Here is a 17683-nt window from a genome sequence, read left to right on the forward strand (position 1 = left end):
AGTTGATGCCAATGTATTATTATGACAACTCTAATTCAGAACCGAACGTGAAAATCTCTATTCATTCGGCTCCTTTACGGAAATTTAAGGTAGATGTTAAAGCATATGGCATGCTTTTCTCTACCAGCCGGTAGGGGTTCCCCACCTCGTTTCGTAAGGAAAGAAAGTGGAGATAATGAAAGCCTGTTACTTTTTGGAATCACCCCACCTAAAAAAATCTCTTATTCAATGAACCTCTTTTTTTATAGTGTTATTGTGAATAAAAGTATCCATAATATCTATGTCAAGTTTAATCTTTTTTCAAGTGTACAAACTTCTTAGATGATCCCACTAGTAAGATTATTACCTTTTATAAGTCCCAACTAAGATACATTTATGGAACATGGTTTTTTTACTTCTAGTTACTTCATTCTCTATTTATGAAAAGTAGAAATCTTTAGGGCAATGTTTTTACTAAGTCATGGAAGCAATCGCTTCTTCAATGGGAAAACGGCAGGAAATCATGATAAACCAAGATTATTCTTTTTGGGACTGTGTTTTTTTTCACAAGGTTTAGTGATGATGAAATAAATATTTTTAGCAACTACCCATAGTTGTTTACCCATCTTCTTAAAAAACAACTTTGGACTTCCGGTATTTTAAAAGTTCCGCTTCATTATTCGCCTTACTACACAAGCAGAAATAATGGGAATAACCTAATATTTACATTGGCATCTCTCTCTCTCTCTCTCTGTGCCCACCCCCACACATAAACATAAACATATACAAGCACATACATATACGTAAAAATATGCTTGCACATACACATATGTTCATATATAAAAACATGTACTACTCCAATCTACCCTTCCTATCTCCTCCCTTTCTCTTCTCTTCTCTCTCTTTACCGCTCTACATATATGTGTGATGGGGGGATCTTACTTGTAGGTAGTCGAATGAAGTGCAAGAGCAGTAGGTGGCGAAAACATCAGTCCCTTAGCGATGTGTCATACTTCACAACTTGGAAGGTGTGGACCTACTCGACTCTAACAAAAGATTTTATGTTCACAATTTTCACAATTTTCGATGGTTGAGAATTAGACAGATCGAAAGCTGCAATGCCTAAGGTTGGACAACATAGGAGAATACAAGTCAGAGAAATTCGTCAACTTCTGCCGACAACACGACATTGACGTGAATTTACGGCTCCATACAGTCCGGAGCAGAATGGAATTGCAGAACATATGAACCAAACAATTCAAGAGCGAATTGTTGCTATGTTGCACCATTTCAGACTGTTGAATGGCTTTTGGGACGAGGCGCTACTTACTGCCACACATATCATCAATATGTCTTCAAGTAGGCCTCTTGAACTAAAGATTCTGCAAGAGCTCTCGACCAACACATGATCTGATTATGGAAAGCTCTGAATAGTTCGGAGCAAAACAATGTTGCAGAAAGAATGAATCATACAATTCAGGAATGAATTGTTGCCATGCTGCAACACGACAGACTCTCTAATGGATTCTGGGTAGAGACGCTACTCACGACCATACACATAATCAATATGTCATTGAGTAGGCCTTTAGGACTTCAAATCTCGCAAGAGCTTTGGACCGACAAGCGACCCAATTACGAGAAGCTGCGGATTTTCAAATGCGAAGCATTCGCACATATGCCAAAGGATGAACACCGAGAACTTGAGCCGAGATCACGGAAATGCATTTTCCTTGGTTATGGACTAGACGACTTGTTGCCATGCTGCAACACGACAGACTCTCTAATGGATTCTGGGTAGAGACGCTACTCACGGCCATACACATAATCAATATGCACTGAGTAGGCCTTTAGGACTTGAAATCCCGCAAGAGCTTTGGACCGACAAGCGACCCAATTATGAGAAGCTGCGGATTTTCAAATGCGAAGCATTCACACATATGCCAAAGGATGAACATCGAGAACTTGAGCCGAGATCACGGAAATGCATTCTCCTTGGTTATGGACTAGACGACTTGTTGCCATGCTGCAACACGACAGACTCTCTAATGGATTCTGGGTAGAGACGCTACTCACGGCCATACACATAATCAATATGTCACTGAGTAGGCCTTTAGGACTTGAAATCCCGCAAGAGCTTTGGACCGACAAGTGACCCAATTATGAGAAGCTGCGGATTTTCAAATGCGAAGCATTCGCACATATGCCAAAGGATGAACACTGAGAACTTGAGCCGAGATCACGGAAATGCATTTTCCTTGGTTATGGACTAGACGATGAATTCGACTACTGACTTTGGGATTTGGAAAATAGACAGGTTGTTCGAAGTTCGGATGTCGTTTTCAACGATTTGGAGATGCACAAGCCGATCGAAAGGTCGATTGAAGTCAGAAGAGTCACATTTTCAGACGTGTCGACTCCTTCGAACAATCCATCCCACAATATGAGAGCGGTAACTTGGTAAGCTGCCTCCACGGAACACAATATGACAACTATTGATACCTCAACACAAGCTGTCTCAAAGAGGGTATCATTATAGTAGGGTATCATGAATTTTAAAGTTATACTAAACTTTATTCCATTTAAAATTTCTAGACATGCATGGTACAAAAGTTATTCATGCATAGACACTCGAGTTAGTTTCGAAACCCTCTTTTCTTCGTTGGCAAGCCATTGCCCCCTCTTTGTATATCGCGCAACGATATCCCGCACGCTTTCCCATGTTTCGGTGAGGCCACTCTCAGTATTCGTGTCCTCTAGAAGCACTCCAAGATCCTTCCGGTCCCGAACATCTACGGCTCGTAAGAACATGATAACTTTGTCCGGTGCGAGGATAGCTTGATCTCTTGTAGACAACCTTCCGAACCGACTTTCGAATGCCGAAAACACATCGAGGACCTTCATCCCCTTGTATGGCGTTTCTACCCAATCCTCAAATCCTCTCCGCGTTTCCTTGGAGGAGTCCTCGATAGCGAACGTGGTCTTTAGCGCCTCTTCAAATGCTTCCCACGTCGGATTTTGTTGTTGTATCACGTGGATACTCGCTTGAAGCCCGTCGGTAGCCACTCGGTTGAAGGATGCCACTTGCAATCCTTCCGAAATCCCGCACCGTAGCATTTCCTCCTTGTAGTCCCGAAGATAGCGTGATACGTCCTTTCCGTTGAATTGCCCGATCTGTTGCACGAGCAACTCTACTGCCGCCGCTATCTCCGACATCGCACGTTGTTCCTGAAGCATCCGCTCAAACATCATCATCATGTTGTTAGCCTCCGGTTGATTTTCCATCTCCTTGCCACCCGTGTTCACGTCGGGTTCACCACTTGTGTCGTGCCTTACGGCTCCGGATCGTTGCGTGAATCGGGTGGGAACCGTTGGGGTTTTGGACTAGGAGGAATGAAAATTCTAAGGCAATTAAGAATATGAAATATATTGTAAGAAAGAAGGATATGAAAAACTCGTGAATCCCACGAGTATAGTGTATTAGTGAGTAATCAAATTAAGAGAGAAAAATAGTTAGCAAATTCGTGGATCCCACGATTATATTATATTAATCAACCCTAGTAAAATAATCAACAACCTCTATACATCTTTCTCTCTTCCTTATATAGTGTTGGAAGAGTCTCAGTTTATCACATGCAAGCATCATGCTTTTTCTATCTTTAGTTTTCATGCACACTGCATGTGCATGATTAGCTTTCTATCTCATCTTTTTCTTTTTAACTCGAGTGTCTATGCATGAATAACTTTTGTACCATGCATGTCTAGAAATTTTAAATGGAATAAAGTTTAGTATAACTTTAAAATTCATGATACCCTACTATAATGATAAGGCTTTGATTCGGCCAGTCCCAAGGACAAAGCCAAATTGATCACGAATGGTTTCACAGGAATATGGCGTCGACTTCGATGAAATCTTTTCACCAGTGGTGAAAACGACCACCCTTCAACTTTTACTCGACGTTGTGGCAACCCTAGATTTGGAGTTGATCCAACTAGACGTTAAGACAGTCTTCCTCCATAGTGATCTCGAGGAGGAAATTTACATGGAATAGCTGAAAGGCTTCATCGTACCCAACCAGGAACATCTAGTTTGCCGACTCAAGAAAAGTTTGTATAGCCTCAAGCAGGCCTAGAGACAATGGTATAAGAAATTCAACATCATACAATCATTTGATTTCTTTAAGATCGATGAGGACCACAACCTCTTTTCGAAAATGTCTCAAGATGGATCACTCATTTTCCTCATCCTATACGTTGTCGTGATGTGGCGCGTGCCTCGCGTCAACAGTGAGAAAAAGCAAGAAAAAGAAGTACGCACATTTCAAGGTCATATAGATACGAAAAGAAATAATTGTCGGCGGCGTAGTGGTTAGAGCCACTAACTGGGAATAGAGGTGTGTAGAGTTTGAATCTTTGCTAGCATGGATTAAGGAACTTCAAATTTTGTTCTCCTTTCCTAAATTTGAAAAAGGGAGGGAATAATTATACAAAATTACGAAAATAGGCTCCTCTTCTCTATAGAAGAGGGGAAAGAGGGCTTATTTCGGGCTACCCAATTTTGGAGAGGAAGGTGTACCATTTGGACCTAGGGTTTTCTTTTGTTATTTTTTTCTCTAGGGTTTGAGGGGTCACCATTTTGTTGTTTCTCTTCTTCTTCTTCTTCTTCTTTCTCTTCTAGGGTTTGTGGTCCCTCATCTTGTGTTGGAGGGCACCATTAGGGTTTTGGCGTTAGTTCTTCTTCTTCTTCTTCCTATTTCATTTTAGGGTTTTGGGGTTTGTTTCTCCTCTCTCATCATTTTCTTGGTTAGGAAGGTCAGGGGAAGATCTAGGTCTTTTTCCTCTTCTTATTCGGTTAGGGTTTCCTCTTCTTGTGGGCTTGGGTTCTTCTTCGTGTGAGTTGAGGTTTTAGGGTTCTTGCTTGAGATTTTTTGAGGTTTCTTCTTCGTGGGAGTTTAGGGTGTGTGTTTTGGTTTCCTCTCTCTTCTTGCACTTGAGGTTTTGGTTGGGTTTATTCTACGGTGGCTTTTTCGGCATTTCGGTGGTCGTTTGCTCAGTGGTTCGGTCCTCCTCTCACGAAGGAGAGTGTTTGGTGCGGTGGCGGTTTCAGATCAAAGGACAAACCAACTTGGTGTCCGGTTGCGGAAGGGAGGTCAGAGTGGCATGAGACCTACTTCGGTCTGAGGTGACGTAACCGCCGGAGATAGTCATGCTCGAAGCCCACTAGACTCTCCTCCACCGGTTGGTTTAGCCACCTTTTCTTTATGGTTGATTCATAATCGTTGGTGCTTAATCGCTAACCGATTCTTGTAGTCATAACCGTTTATGCTTAATCGCTAGCCAATTCTTGTAAAAACCACTGAAATCGTGGTGTTAAGCCAATTGTTGTTAAAAAACCTAATTTTTGTATCGTATGTTGAGAAGCAAACTCAACATGGGACGGATCGACTAAACAAGCCGAGAGACGGATCGAATGAAGACGGATCGGCTAGGCCAGGGTCAACTCAAAGAGCCGATTCCACGAGAGTCAGTAGGCTATTGGAGGCCTACGATCCTAGCCTAGTAGATCGACATATTTTTAGGAGACAATATCAGTCGTTCGGTTATGAGCATTGAAGTACATGTCAGTAATTTTTTCAGTCCTTTTAAGGACTTGTATAAATGTGCTCACAAAGCACCCTTGTATGTACAAATAGAGTATTATTTTGAAATTCAGTTTTAGTGTTCTGCTCTCTCTATCTCTCCCGAGTTCTCTCTGCTTGTTCTCTGAGTTTTCCATTAATCCTTCGCTCTTTCTGTTGCTATCCGGTAGAGCCAGTTGTGTCTGTTAGCTTTCGCACGCTACTCGTTACATGGTATCAGAGCGCGAGGGTTAAGAATTCTCTGTTGTCGACAAACACTAAAACACAAACAAACCCTGACACCCAATTGAGAATAGAAAAGAAGAAAAAATGGACAGAGGAATGGCAAGCTCACTTCCGACGGAGAAGCTCAATCGGAGCAACTATGCATCCTGGTCTTATAAGATGCACCAATATCTTCTTGGACATGGATACTGGAGTTATGTGGACGTAGTGCCGGATTCGGCACACAAGGATTTTCCGGTGTGGAGGCAAGCAATAAACAAAGTCTTGTATTGTCTTGCATCCTGTGTGCACGACCAGATGTTGGCCTACATTCGGGATGCAAAAATGCTGATGAAAAAGATTTTCACTAGAAGTACCACAACCCAGAAGTTGCAGCTTCAGCAAGAGCTCAACAATATCCGACAAAGGGATATGATGGTAACAGACTACACCACGAAGATCACGAAGATCTACGACGCCTTGGGATCATAGTACTAGCCATACGTCCCATTCGTGCCATACTCATATGCCAATATTCGTATCATACTCATACGTGAAAAGGCTCTGAGTGTGATTGAAATCCATACATGATACATGGATATAATCATATATACATACGATGTACATACTACATAGTGTGTGTGTGTGTGTGTGTGTGTGTGTGTGTGTGAGAGAGAGAGAGAGAGAGAGAGCGTGTGTGGTCTAGAGAGAGAAGCCCTGTTTTGCATGTGTGAGGAGATAGTGGTTGAGTGTATGTCTAGAGAGAGAGAGAGAGAGAGAGAGGAGCAAAGGGTTTTGTCTGTGTAAGGGAGAGAGAAGCTCAGTCAGTCCTAGAGTGTGTGTATTGGATTTTGTAGAGAGAGAAGATCTGTCAGTTCTCATGAGAGAGAGAGAGTGTGTGTGTGAGATGTCACTTCTGTCCGCAACGAATTATGAATATTAGAAAAAGAAACTAAAAAAAACCAAAAGGAAAAAAAAATCCAAACGAATGTCGCATATCATACGCGAACGTATGCAAACGTCGCGTACGTCTACCAAATTGGACATACGCTGTCGTGCCTATCGGCTCCGGATCGTTGCGTGAGTTGGGTGGGAACCACTGAGGTTTTGGACTAGGAGAAAGAAGAATACAATATAAGGCTAGTTATGAATAGATAGAAAGATAGGTAAGTTATGAATCTCGTGAATCCCACGATTTTAGTGTATTTAATCAATATTTAAATAGTAAGAGACAATTTTGATCACAAAATCGTGAATCCCAAGCTTATATTTTATTAATAATTGGTGTTTTCAGAAAAATATCTAATTTCCAAATATTTCACACACCCCCTTATTACATTGTGTTCCTCATCCTTATATAGTGATGAGAGAGTCTTAAGAATCCATGTTTTTTCTATAGATAGACTATATGCTTTATCTAACATACTTTTTCTAAAGTAATCATGCTTTTTCTAATTCGATGCGTTTTTCTCAACTATAGTGTTCATGCACGTTAGATGTGCATGTGTAGCCTTTTCTTTTATCATGCGTTTTCTTCTAACTAAAGTTTATCCTAGTATGTACTTACCTTTCTATGTGGGATGTTTACCTTTTTAACACTAATGATATGTTAGTGTAATGGTAAGGCTTTACATTATAAACATGGAGGTGTAAGGTTTGAATCTTGCCCTATGCATGTAGTATATATATTTTAATACTTTCTTCTATTTACAAATATGTCTCTTCATCCGGTGAGAGACTCTCACCAGCCTTCTTCATCTGGTTCTCACCGGGTCTGCTTCATCTGGTTCTCACTGGTTTTCTTTATCCGGTTCTTACTGGGTCCTCCTTACCGGTCCTCCTTCATCCTATCCGGAGAGACCAAAAATGCAATTTTTCACGTAGTGTGCGAATTACACTACGACACTGCGAATATTAGGAACTATGCTTGGGATCCATCAATATGACGGTAGATGAGGACGAGATGGTGGTCTAGCTTAGAGGTACGAGCCGATCCAGATGGCTATTTGCACACGAGAAAAGCCACTGTCATTCTTTGACTTGTAATCGATGCTTCTGGTCGAAGAAAACCACGCCGATGCATCAAGGAACACACGGTCTGAGAGCCGGATGCTATACATGAAGGTGGATCGGCCCCGTGGATGTGGAGGACGAGGTGGATCGGCATGCAACTGTGGTGGCCGACAAGAGCAAGAAAGACGGCACAAAGGTGGTGTCGACAACAGTTCAGGACCCTCCACAAGTAGGGGGAGTCAAGGTGGCACTAGAAACTGGCAAGCAAAGGCTGAAACAGAATGTTGGTACTGTGGCCAGAAGGGTCACAGAGAGAGCGAGTGCTGGAAGAAAAGGCCGATTCGGACAAATCCGGATCTGGCAGAGCCGAACAAGGGAATCAACAACGATTGCACTACACCAAAGGGTCAAAAGGACCTAGAACCGGAAAGGGCCCAACCTTTGTGATGAAGCACTAGGCGAATTCGATGAAGAAGAGCACCTCGAAACCGAACAAGGTGTGGTACGTCGATTGCGTCAAATCATATGACAAGCCATGAAGAGTGGTTCTCATACTTAGAGAAATCGGAGCAACTGGAAGTTGTCGAAATTGGTGACGACACTCTGCATCTTATTGAACATGTCGGTGATGTCCCCCTAAGTCATATCGGACAGAAGGGGAGACTTATGAACATGTTGCACGTCCTGACAATTACGAACAACTTGGTGTCGGTCGGACAAATTGTCGACCAAGGGATGCAGGTCCGGTTCACCCACTTGGGGTGCTTCATCGAGGAAGAAGGCCAAATCATCGCGCAAGGCCGCCGCGAAGGGAGGATGTCCATCCCCGACACGTACAAGGCTCTTGAAGAATTCTTTATTGCATTTAAAGAATGGGTGTGTATCTTTGAACTTTTGATTGAACTTTTTATCGTGAATTTCGACACTAACCAAATACATATTGATTGCAGAAACCACCTCACTCCAAAAAAGTTGGAGATACAAATGAAGGTATGCCAAGCTCGTTTGTTATACATTTAGAACGGGTGAAGTATGAGAAGAGAATGACGAAAGGGAAGGAATTGGAAGTGCTTGAGGATTCCGAAACCTTCAAAAGTTTTTTGCACAGAACCAACCCTTTTCATTCACTGTATTATAGTATATTTAATGGGGAAGTGGGTAATAAACATATTACCCAAGAGGCACTATACTTAATTGATCGCAGACACTCCGTATGGTTTCCGGATCATGGGATCCATGTACGATGATTTGCCATACAAATATCCCTAGATCGAGAAAATGGTGAAAGACATTGCAGAATGGACCCTTGCACCATTGTATCGAATTGTCATATTCCATAACATGGGGCAATTATTATTGGTCTTAACTACGTTGAAGTCTAGATGTTATGCGACAGAGCATATGCATTGGTAAGCTATATTTGGTTTGATTTACAATTTTATATGTTGTAAAATGTTTTATTTACATGAATTGATGATGTTAATAGGATTAAAACGAATATCACGCATAGTTCAAGAGATCGGATGGTCAGTGCCGTAGAACATCTTTGTGTGGGGTACTACGATGCGATTACAAAGAAGAAAGTTCGGGCACATGTCAATGAAAGAAACGTTGTGAACTATTATATCATGTGCCCAACAATGACAAAGAAGCTACACCATGTATCTGGCAATAAGAGCTTGGTGAACCCCTACTAAAAACCACAAAGATTGATCAATCGGTTGATCCAGGTATTCTCTAACCGAGATGACTAGGTTTTAGATTTATTCTCTGGCATAGGTATATAATATAAGACTTATATCATTATTTTGGATTAACGTAGAATGCATCATTCAGATTATTTAAACATGTGACATTTCATTTAACTTTCAAGTACTACTACAATTATATGTGTATTAAAGATGTTCAGGAATTGCGTCGCTTTGGAAAAGGACCCTAAGCAGGTGAAATTCATCAAAATGAGGATCCAAGGTATCTGGGATTGTCCCGATCAAGACCAAGAAGTCGGGGCAAAACATATAAATGAAATAGAGATGTTCCAGATAACTTCGAGAGAACCAATGAAACCAATTGATGATGACGCAGGGGACCTTGTAGGCTTAGAAGACGTATTAGAGTATGAACATAATCATGATTTTGCTGAGCATATTGAAGAAGCCAAAAAGGGTAATCTTGAACAAGTAGCAGATCTTGAAGAGCTCGTGTTACCAGACTTACTGTTAGATTAATAAATGCATATGACTTTTGAACATTGACGAACTGTAAAAGTCTCCTTTAATATAATTCGAGTTTATGTATAAAGCGGTGTCTGACTAATGGACTTAAATTTTGAGTTTAATTAGTATGTGTACATGTTCGCTTTGGTCCCCATTCTTGTTTGCCAAGGTATTGGTGAATATGAATTTATAGTTTGACAGTTGTTATATTATTTGGCAAGTTATTGTCCAACTAATGAACTTAACGTTTGAGTTTAATTCGTATGTGTACATGTTTCCTTTGGTCTCCCTCCATTCTTGTTTGGGGTAATCTTGAATCTAAATTTATACTTTGACATATGTTATAATTGGCAAGTTATTGTGTATGGGTTCTTTGCACATTGAAAGTGTCATGTGTCATGTGTCATTGATTGGAATAATTTTCTCAACATAATCATGATTCTCGTAGCTGCAACCCTCACAATTTCCTTTAAGATGTCTTATATATAAATACACAAACATTTATTTTCTGGGGTGTGATTTTCATATCATGTAAAATGAAGTCACAAAATTAGCGAAAGTCAATATGATTTTCATATAATGTAAAATGGCTGGTAGTACAATCATACATGCATGGACTTCTAAACCTAATGTAAGAATTGGATAGACAATTTGGTAGGGAGAATTGAGACTATTGCTTTTGTGGTTCTGATATTATTTAGTTCTAAAATTTGCTAAGTTTTAATAAACCATGTACGCATGCGTTGTACCTTCTTGAAAGACTCTTAAAATAAGTCATCTTTTAACATTGTCACCAAAATGTCAAAAAGAGAATGCGACATATTACCTGTTACAAAGGACCTGATGTTCTTTGTTTCTTTTGTCTATTACAGATTCTTTGATGTATACGCCCATTATGGGGGAGTGTTGAATATGGGTATATAATGGCCGTATTCACATTGTCCCATTTGGACAAACTATGATAGGACATATTTGCAATATGCTTAAAGGGAAATTGCCCTAGTTTAGTTATTATATAATTGAACTTGTAACTTGGTTTATCATGATGCCACCACTATTTCTTCATGCAACATACTTTGAATAATATAGTTACATACTATGTGCCTCTCTGGATCTCTCTCTCTCACCTTGTTTTGTCTCCATGTTGTTCTTGCTAAGTTGTCTTAACTTCATTCTGTTCAATGTCTCATTCATGCCTATGATCTTGATGTTCTTCATACAATAGTTTTGTTTCTATTTCCTTCATTGACGACCATCTCCAACATCAGGTGAGCCGACAACATATGAGGAAGCTTTGGCAAGTACCAATTCGACTAACTAGCAATTACCTATGGAGTCAGAGATGAATTCCATTCGGGAAAATCAGACATGGAACTTAGTCACATTGCCGAAAAATCGACGGGCACTCTCATGTCGATGGGTCTTTCAACTCAAGGAGACTTCCAATTCGGCAATTCCCAAGTACAAAGCCAGATTAATAGCAAAGGGTTTCGTTGACGAAATTTTCTCACCCATAGTGAAGAAGACAACCCTTCGGTTTTTACTTGGAGTTGTCGTCATTGAGGACCTAGAGCTCATTCAACTAGATGCGAAGAGGGCTTTCCTTCACGGTGACTTGGATGACATTTGGACATACTAGGTTTCAACTATTTATGTAAATAGTGGAAAGGGAAGTTGCCCTAAGTCAGTTGGTATTTAAACTAACTCTTATAACCTAGTTGAGAGGTGGTGGTTGTTCATATTGTACTGTGCCATTGTAAAGCAAAATAATACAGTTACATTACCTTGTGCCTATTTTGATGTCTCTCTTCTCCTTGTTTTCTCTCTGATCTTGTCTTTGATTAAGTTTCGTTTACTCCTAAAATCTGTTACTGTTTGCTACCTACTTGAGATCTTCATAGGAAGAGTGTTGATTCTTGTTCCGCACTTGACGGCTAGTTTCAACACCAACTCAAGAAGAGTCCGTACGGCTTCAAATAGGAACCGCAACAGTGGTATCGAAAGTTCAACGACTTCATACAGTCGACCGATTTTTCTAGGAGTGATGAGGACCATTGCCTCTATTCGAAAATTGCTCGAGATTGGTCGCCTATCTTTCTCATCTTGTACATGGATGATATGGTGCTGTCTGGCTGAAAGGCTGAAGAGCTTGCCGAACTTGTTTGGCAATTGCGGTTGAAGTTCACAATGAAGGACTGGGGTTCATCGCGGCACATTCTCGGAATGAAGATCAGTAGGTATCTTGATCAACGACAATTGTTTTTGTCTCAGACCGACTACATCCGAAGAGTCTTAAAGCGCTTCAACATGTAGTCAACTCGATTTACTTCGACCCCACTCCCAGTCAATCTTCGATTGTCTCAGAGAGACTGTCCGACATCTGGTCATGAGGGGGAGAATATGATGTCAATACCATATGCACTAGCAATCGGCTCCTTAATGCATGCTATGGTCGCCACACGACTAGATATAGCACATGTTGTAGGAATCGTAAGTAGATTCATGCACAAACCCGACCGACTGCAGTGGAATGCAGTTGAACATATATTTAGATATATAGTGGGCACACAAGACTATGATACAAGAGTTTGTTCAAATGAAAAAGGTGGTACGATATTGTTCATCGTTGAGGTGAAGGTTGGTATTTATATGGAAGCTCACCTCGGGATGATGGACAAAGAGGGTACTGGAGGATGGGAGTTTCGGAGACCACGGACCAGGAAGATAGGTTATGGGGTGGGCGGGCGGGCAGTCGGTCGGGTTAGCATGGAGTGAGTGAGTGAGTGTGTGTGTGTGTGAAAAGAGTGATCTTATCTCATCTCATTGTGGGAGGGCCCAATCCAATGAGTGATGAACTCACTTGATTGAGTTGTATTTGCCTTTTTTTTCTACATATGAAATTGAGTGAATGTGAAGTGAAGGATTTCTGTTGAACACAAAAAGGAAGAAGAAGAGAGGGGAGGAAATCCCATGGCCTCTGCATCTAATTACATCTCTGCCTTCATACCTGCAGGAATCGATGGTGGGCGGCATCAGTTACAACAACACAACAGATTGCCAAGATTCAACTGCAACACCAATAATTCCAAGCGTTTCATTCATATGACTGCTGCAGCAAAGAAAGGCGTCGCAGAAGCTTCCGACAGTAAGATCTTCAAATTCGGTTTTAAGAAGAATGAGGAAGATGAAAATGAGGATGAGGAAGAGGATGAAGAGGAAGAGGGTCCCGTTGCTCAGGTGATTGAAGCTTGGAAGAAGTTTAGTGAAGGAGCAGGTGTGAAAGCAGGTGGATTAGTTCCCATTGCGAATGTGCTCGGCTCCAGTGTGAATAAGGGGAGCTCCAAGAGACGAGACCCAAAGATGGTTTTTGTGGCTGGTGCAACGGGACAAACTGGGGCGAGGATCTCACAAAAGCTTCTCCGACAGGGATTGAATGTGCGGGGCGGTGTCCGGGATATCTACGTCGCACAACAACTAGCCGAGTTCGCAACACAATACGGGGTAAGTGGAAATTGAGTTCTCTGTTCTTGGCATCTGAGAGTGAAAGAGAGAGATAGAGAGAGGGAGAGAGTTGGGATGGAGATACAAGATACAAGATAGAATAGAATAGAATAGAATTGGGGCAGAGATACAAAATAGAATTGAGTTGGGCTGGAGATGCAAGGTAGAAGATAGATTTGGGTAGGGACTAAGTTTTAACACATGAGATACAAGATAGATTTGAGTTTGGATGGAGATATAAGGTGCAAAATATTCTTTTCTTATTGCCCTGCGAAGCTAAATATAATGAACTATAGGATCAAATGGCACATTTTTGACCTAGTGTTTGTGGGATTTGGAAGTCATCCTGAGAGAGTGGGTGAGTGTATGTGTTTGTGTGTTCAACCCCTACATCCCCAAGGTTCATGTAGGAAATGAAGTTGGACTAGAACTTATAAGTTCATTCACATCATCATCCTTGACATTTCCCAAGGTGATCTAATGAACAACGTTTGGAAATGCCAGAGTTGACATTAGTGAAGAACGTTTGGAATTACTCAAAGACATGTCAATCCTGAGGTACATTCCCCAAGGCCAACTCGTGCATGAGGTTTTGACATGAACCAAGTTCAACTCCTACATTACCTCAGGTCATCTAGTATGGTTTATGGGATCAACTCGTACATGAGGTTTGGACATTTCCCAAGATCAACTCGTACATGAGGTTTGGACATTTCCCAAGGTCAACTCGTGCACATGAGCTTTGGAGATAAACCAAGTTCAACTCCTAAATATATTCCGTCGGGTCATCTGCTATGGTTTATGGGGTCTAAAAGTCTGACTTGAATGTCCACGGTTGAGAAGCTTAGGTCAAACCCATTTCTATTAGGTTGCTTCTTCCTTTGGATAATGTGAGTGAAATCTCTTGAAATAAACACTTTCTGCATCAAGAGCACATCTACTCAAAACTTCAATTGACGAGGTTTTGCCAAATCACAATCTCATGAAAGATAGTTTACACTCTGGCTAGTCTGTCTAGCATTCCAATGATATTTTGGCTCATCGAGAAAACCCTAAATCTCAATCTAACCAATGAGGTTTCACTACATTGAAACACCGTACTTGACCTGACGATTGAGAAACATTAACAAACATTATAGTTCATTCAACTGACATACTAAAAATCACGATACTTCATATCATTGGCAAATCTTTTGCCAATATGATAATCTAACTGATAAGATTTATACATGTCACAATCACACCAGAGATTCATCAAATTTTCTTTGCTAGATCATTAATTAAACCCATGAGAATTGGACATGTTGGTCCATCATACCAATAAGCACATTCGAAAACAAGACAGTCGATTATCCTCACAAGATTTGCCATGCCACAAATTGGCGAATGAGCTGATTTCATCAAAGGAGGCGCTTGACACCTCACACAATTTCATCATGTCACAATCCAGCCAAAACGATTTTGCCACATTCAAAAACAGTAAAATCTATATAAGTATCCAGATTTTACAATGTGGAAAGATATGAGCTGTTGTGCCTTTTGCTCACAGGAAGAAAATTACAAATTACACTATTAAACCAAAAGAGTGTGTAGTGATATTTGTCAAACGAGGATGGTTCTTAACCCTCAATATTCGAAATTTGTTTAGATCATATCTAGAGAAGAAGCAAAACGCTTGAATGCGGTGGAGTTCGATTACAAGAATGTAGAGTCGATTGCAAAAGCTATCGGTGCCGCAGCCCAAGTGGTGGTCACAATTGGCCCAACCGAAGATGGTCCCAAATCCAATGTCTCATTTGAAGATGCATCCAATGTCATAGATGCCGCAAAGTTGGCGAACATCACCAATCTGGTGGTTATCTATGAACCAACTGGTGCAACGGTAGGAAGTGGCGATGTATCGCTAGCTGGGATCGCATCCTTTTTCACAGGATTGTTCAACAAGCCAGTTGCAGTTTCTTTATCAGAAATCTTGGACAAGATTGTTGACTCAGAATTGAGCTATACTTTGATAAAGACAGCCCTTACTGATGGTGTGGATGATGATGACACCTCATTGCAAGTCATCGATTTACGGAAGCTTGAGTTTGGGTCCATTAGTACTTCTGGGCTTGAAACAAAGGTACCAATATATGCTCTACTGATGTTGGTTCATGTATGATAATTAGTAAACATGATCTAATCCATGACATAATATAAGATGTATAATGCAGTGCTTTTGTAGTCTTTCTACAGATCTCCAAAGCTCAAGTAGCTGAGGTAGTAGCTGAGGTTCTTCTCAATCCTAATTTTGCAGAGAATAAGGTAACTACACATTAACAAGGTTATTGTTGATTTAAGTTCTTGTTAATGATGAACATATGTTGATATTGGGACATGATGACCTTAACCACAGGTCATAGATGTATTTAGTAGCACTGTGGCTGAAGAGCAACGTCCCATAAGCGAGCTTCTCAGGTATAATATATTCGTAAATGCCTACTCAGACTCACGAGATAAGACTCCATCAAATATGTGTCTTCTACATATTAAGATTTCCAGGATACATTTGATTGAGTTTAAAAAACGGAATTCCTTGTTTGTTATTTGGGTGTGCGAGCATGAGATGTTGAATTTCAAGATGATTATTTGTTGGGTGTTTTTTGTGTACTCAAAAGTGGCATACCAGTGGATGGGCGGCGTGCTGCATTGCTCGAGGCTCGGGCGGAGGCAGAGAGAGAGGCTAGGGATCGGGAGACACGGGAGGCGGCAGAGGCAGAAGCGAGGGCAGCGGCGGAAGAGGCTCGCCGGGCATTGCAACTCGTAGCCCAACTCGAGGCTGAGGCGAAGAGGCTTGGGGCAGAGGAGCTGCGGCTCAAAAGTGTCGCTGAGAAGGCGCAAGCCAAAGCCACCGCGGCTGCCGCCTCCGTCGATAGCTTGGCCTCCAAAATCAAGGAGATCGCCGGAACCTCGCCGCCCGGGTTACCTTCTCTAGAAGGTACAAATTTCAACATATTTTCTCGACGTGCGAACCCCCCGCTAGCATCGACTGGTTCCAACGCCGAAAAACCCCGACCAACTGTCTCTACTAAAGCACAAAAACCAAAAGCTATTAAAACAAGTACACCATCATCCCCCTCCACTCCTACTACACCTAGTAGCAAGCCACAGAGCAACTCTATTTTTGGGGGTCTCTTCACCCAAGAGACTGTGTATGTAGATGAAGTTTAGCCTTGAAATTTCTACCAAATTATATGAATGTTCAAGGCAGGAAGGATTCATCCAATCTTCGATTTCACCCTAACAAAAGACACATGAAACCGTTCGTCCTCTTGGTGAATTGCAATTCCAGATGAAACTTTTGTATATGCCCAACCATTCACATTGAATATTAACCTTTCTCATTCATAATATTTGATATAATTAATTACGATGGATTCACCAATCACGTAAACCAATCATTGACCTAGTGAAAGGATAAGGATATTTCCGCATTTGATATTCACTCATAATATCAAATTAATGGATAGAGATCAGATTTAAGCTTTACTATTGTCACAACTTTGTAATAAGATAACACAATATCTGGGGTGGTTTTAACCAACAAACCCCTCATTATAATACTCTTATAGAGGCAATCATGGTTGCTTATTATGGACTTCATCCCACAAGGCATCTTTTCTCACCCTAGTTAGCTATTCCTTTGATGAGCTACCTCAACAACCATATCATGGTGCATTTCACGTTCATGGTGGCCCATTTCTTGGCACAATATTTGTATATTCTCCATGGTGTTCTTGAACTTCAAGTTCTACAATCTAAATTCTTGTGGCATGTTGATCGCTGGGAGAGAAGTTGTTGGGTTCTCTCCTGTGAAGCCAACCACAAGAGAACTCTTTAAGCTCTCTCAAGTTGGGATCTTCGAGAGAGAACAAGTTTACATCGAGAATCCATCAATAGGGCTTTGTGAAGGAAATGTTGCTCAAGTGTTCAAATCCCACAATTGGCCAAATTTTAGTATAGAATCTTAAATTTTTGTAATTGTCAGTTGGTTCACTTAAGTCTCAACATAAGTCAAGTCTCCCTTTGATAAGAAGGTAGCTAGTCTCCTTATATAGGTAGAAACCCTAGGCTCTATTGTGCTTACACTTGACT

At 41.1% G+C, this 17683-nt stretch overlaps 1 protein-coding gene across 1 annotated transcript; it reads left to right on the forward strand.

Moving 5' to 3' along the window:
* Window positions 1-12939: 12939 nt before the first annotated feature.
* On the forward strand, window positions 12940-16814 carry PTAC16 (plastid transcriptionally active 16). The gene is made up of 5 exons (XM_087329443.1): window positions 12940-13549; window positions 15198-15671; window positions 15785-15853; window positions 15945-16006; window positions 16207-16814. The coding sequence occupies exons 1-5, from the start codon at window positions 13019-13021 to the stop codon at window positions 16757-16759; spliced, it is 1689 nt and encodes a 562-aa protein (XP_087185569.1). The 5' UTR covers window positions 12940-13018; the 3' UTR covers window positions 16760-16814.
* The last annotated feature ends 869 nt before the right edge of the window (window positions 16815-17683 follow it).

Source organism: Azolla caroliniana, unplaced genomic scaffold, assembly GCF_043228905.1.
Source record: "Azolla caroliniana isolate FFs.n. ecotype wild unplaced genomic scaffold, voAzoCaro1.0.p SCAF_13, whole genome shotgun sequence".
NCBI lineage: Eukaryota > Viridiplantae > Streptophyta > Polypodiopsida > Salviniales > Salviniaceae > Azolla > Azolla caroliniana.

What these genes read in the sequence shown, in the direction of transcription:
- PTAC16 (XM_087329443.1), top strand. Translation starts at nt 13,019, where the DNA reads ATGGCCTCTGCATCTAATTACATCTCTGCCTTCATACCTGCAGGAATC. An exon ending in CTAATTTTGCAGAGAATAAG is followed by an intron (nt 15,854 to 15,944) that starts GTAACTACACAT and finishes CCTTAACCACAG; the next exon opens with GTCATAGATGTATTTAGTAG. An exon ending in CCCATAAGCGAGCTTCTCAG is followed by an intron (nt 16,007 to 16,206) that starts GTATAATATATT and finishes TGTACTCAAAAG; the next exon opens with TGGCATACCAGTGGATGGGC.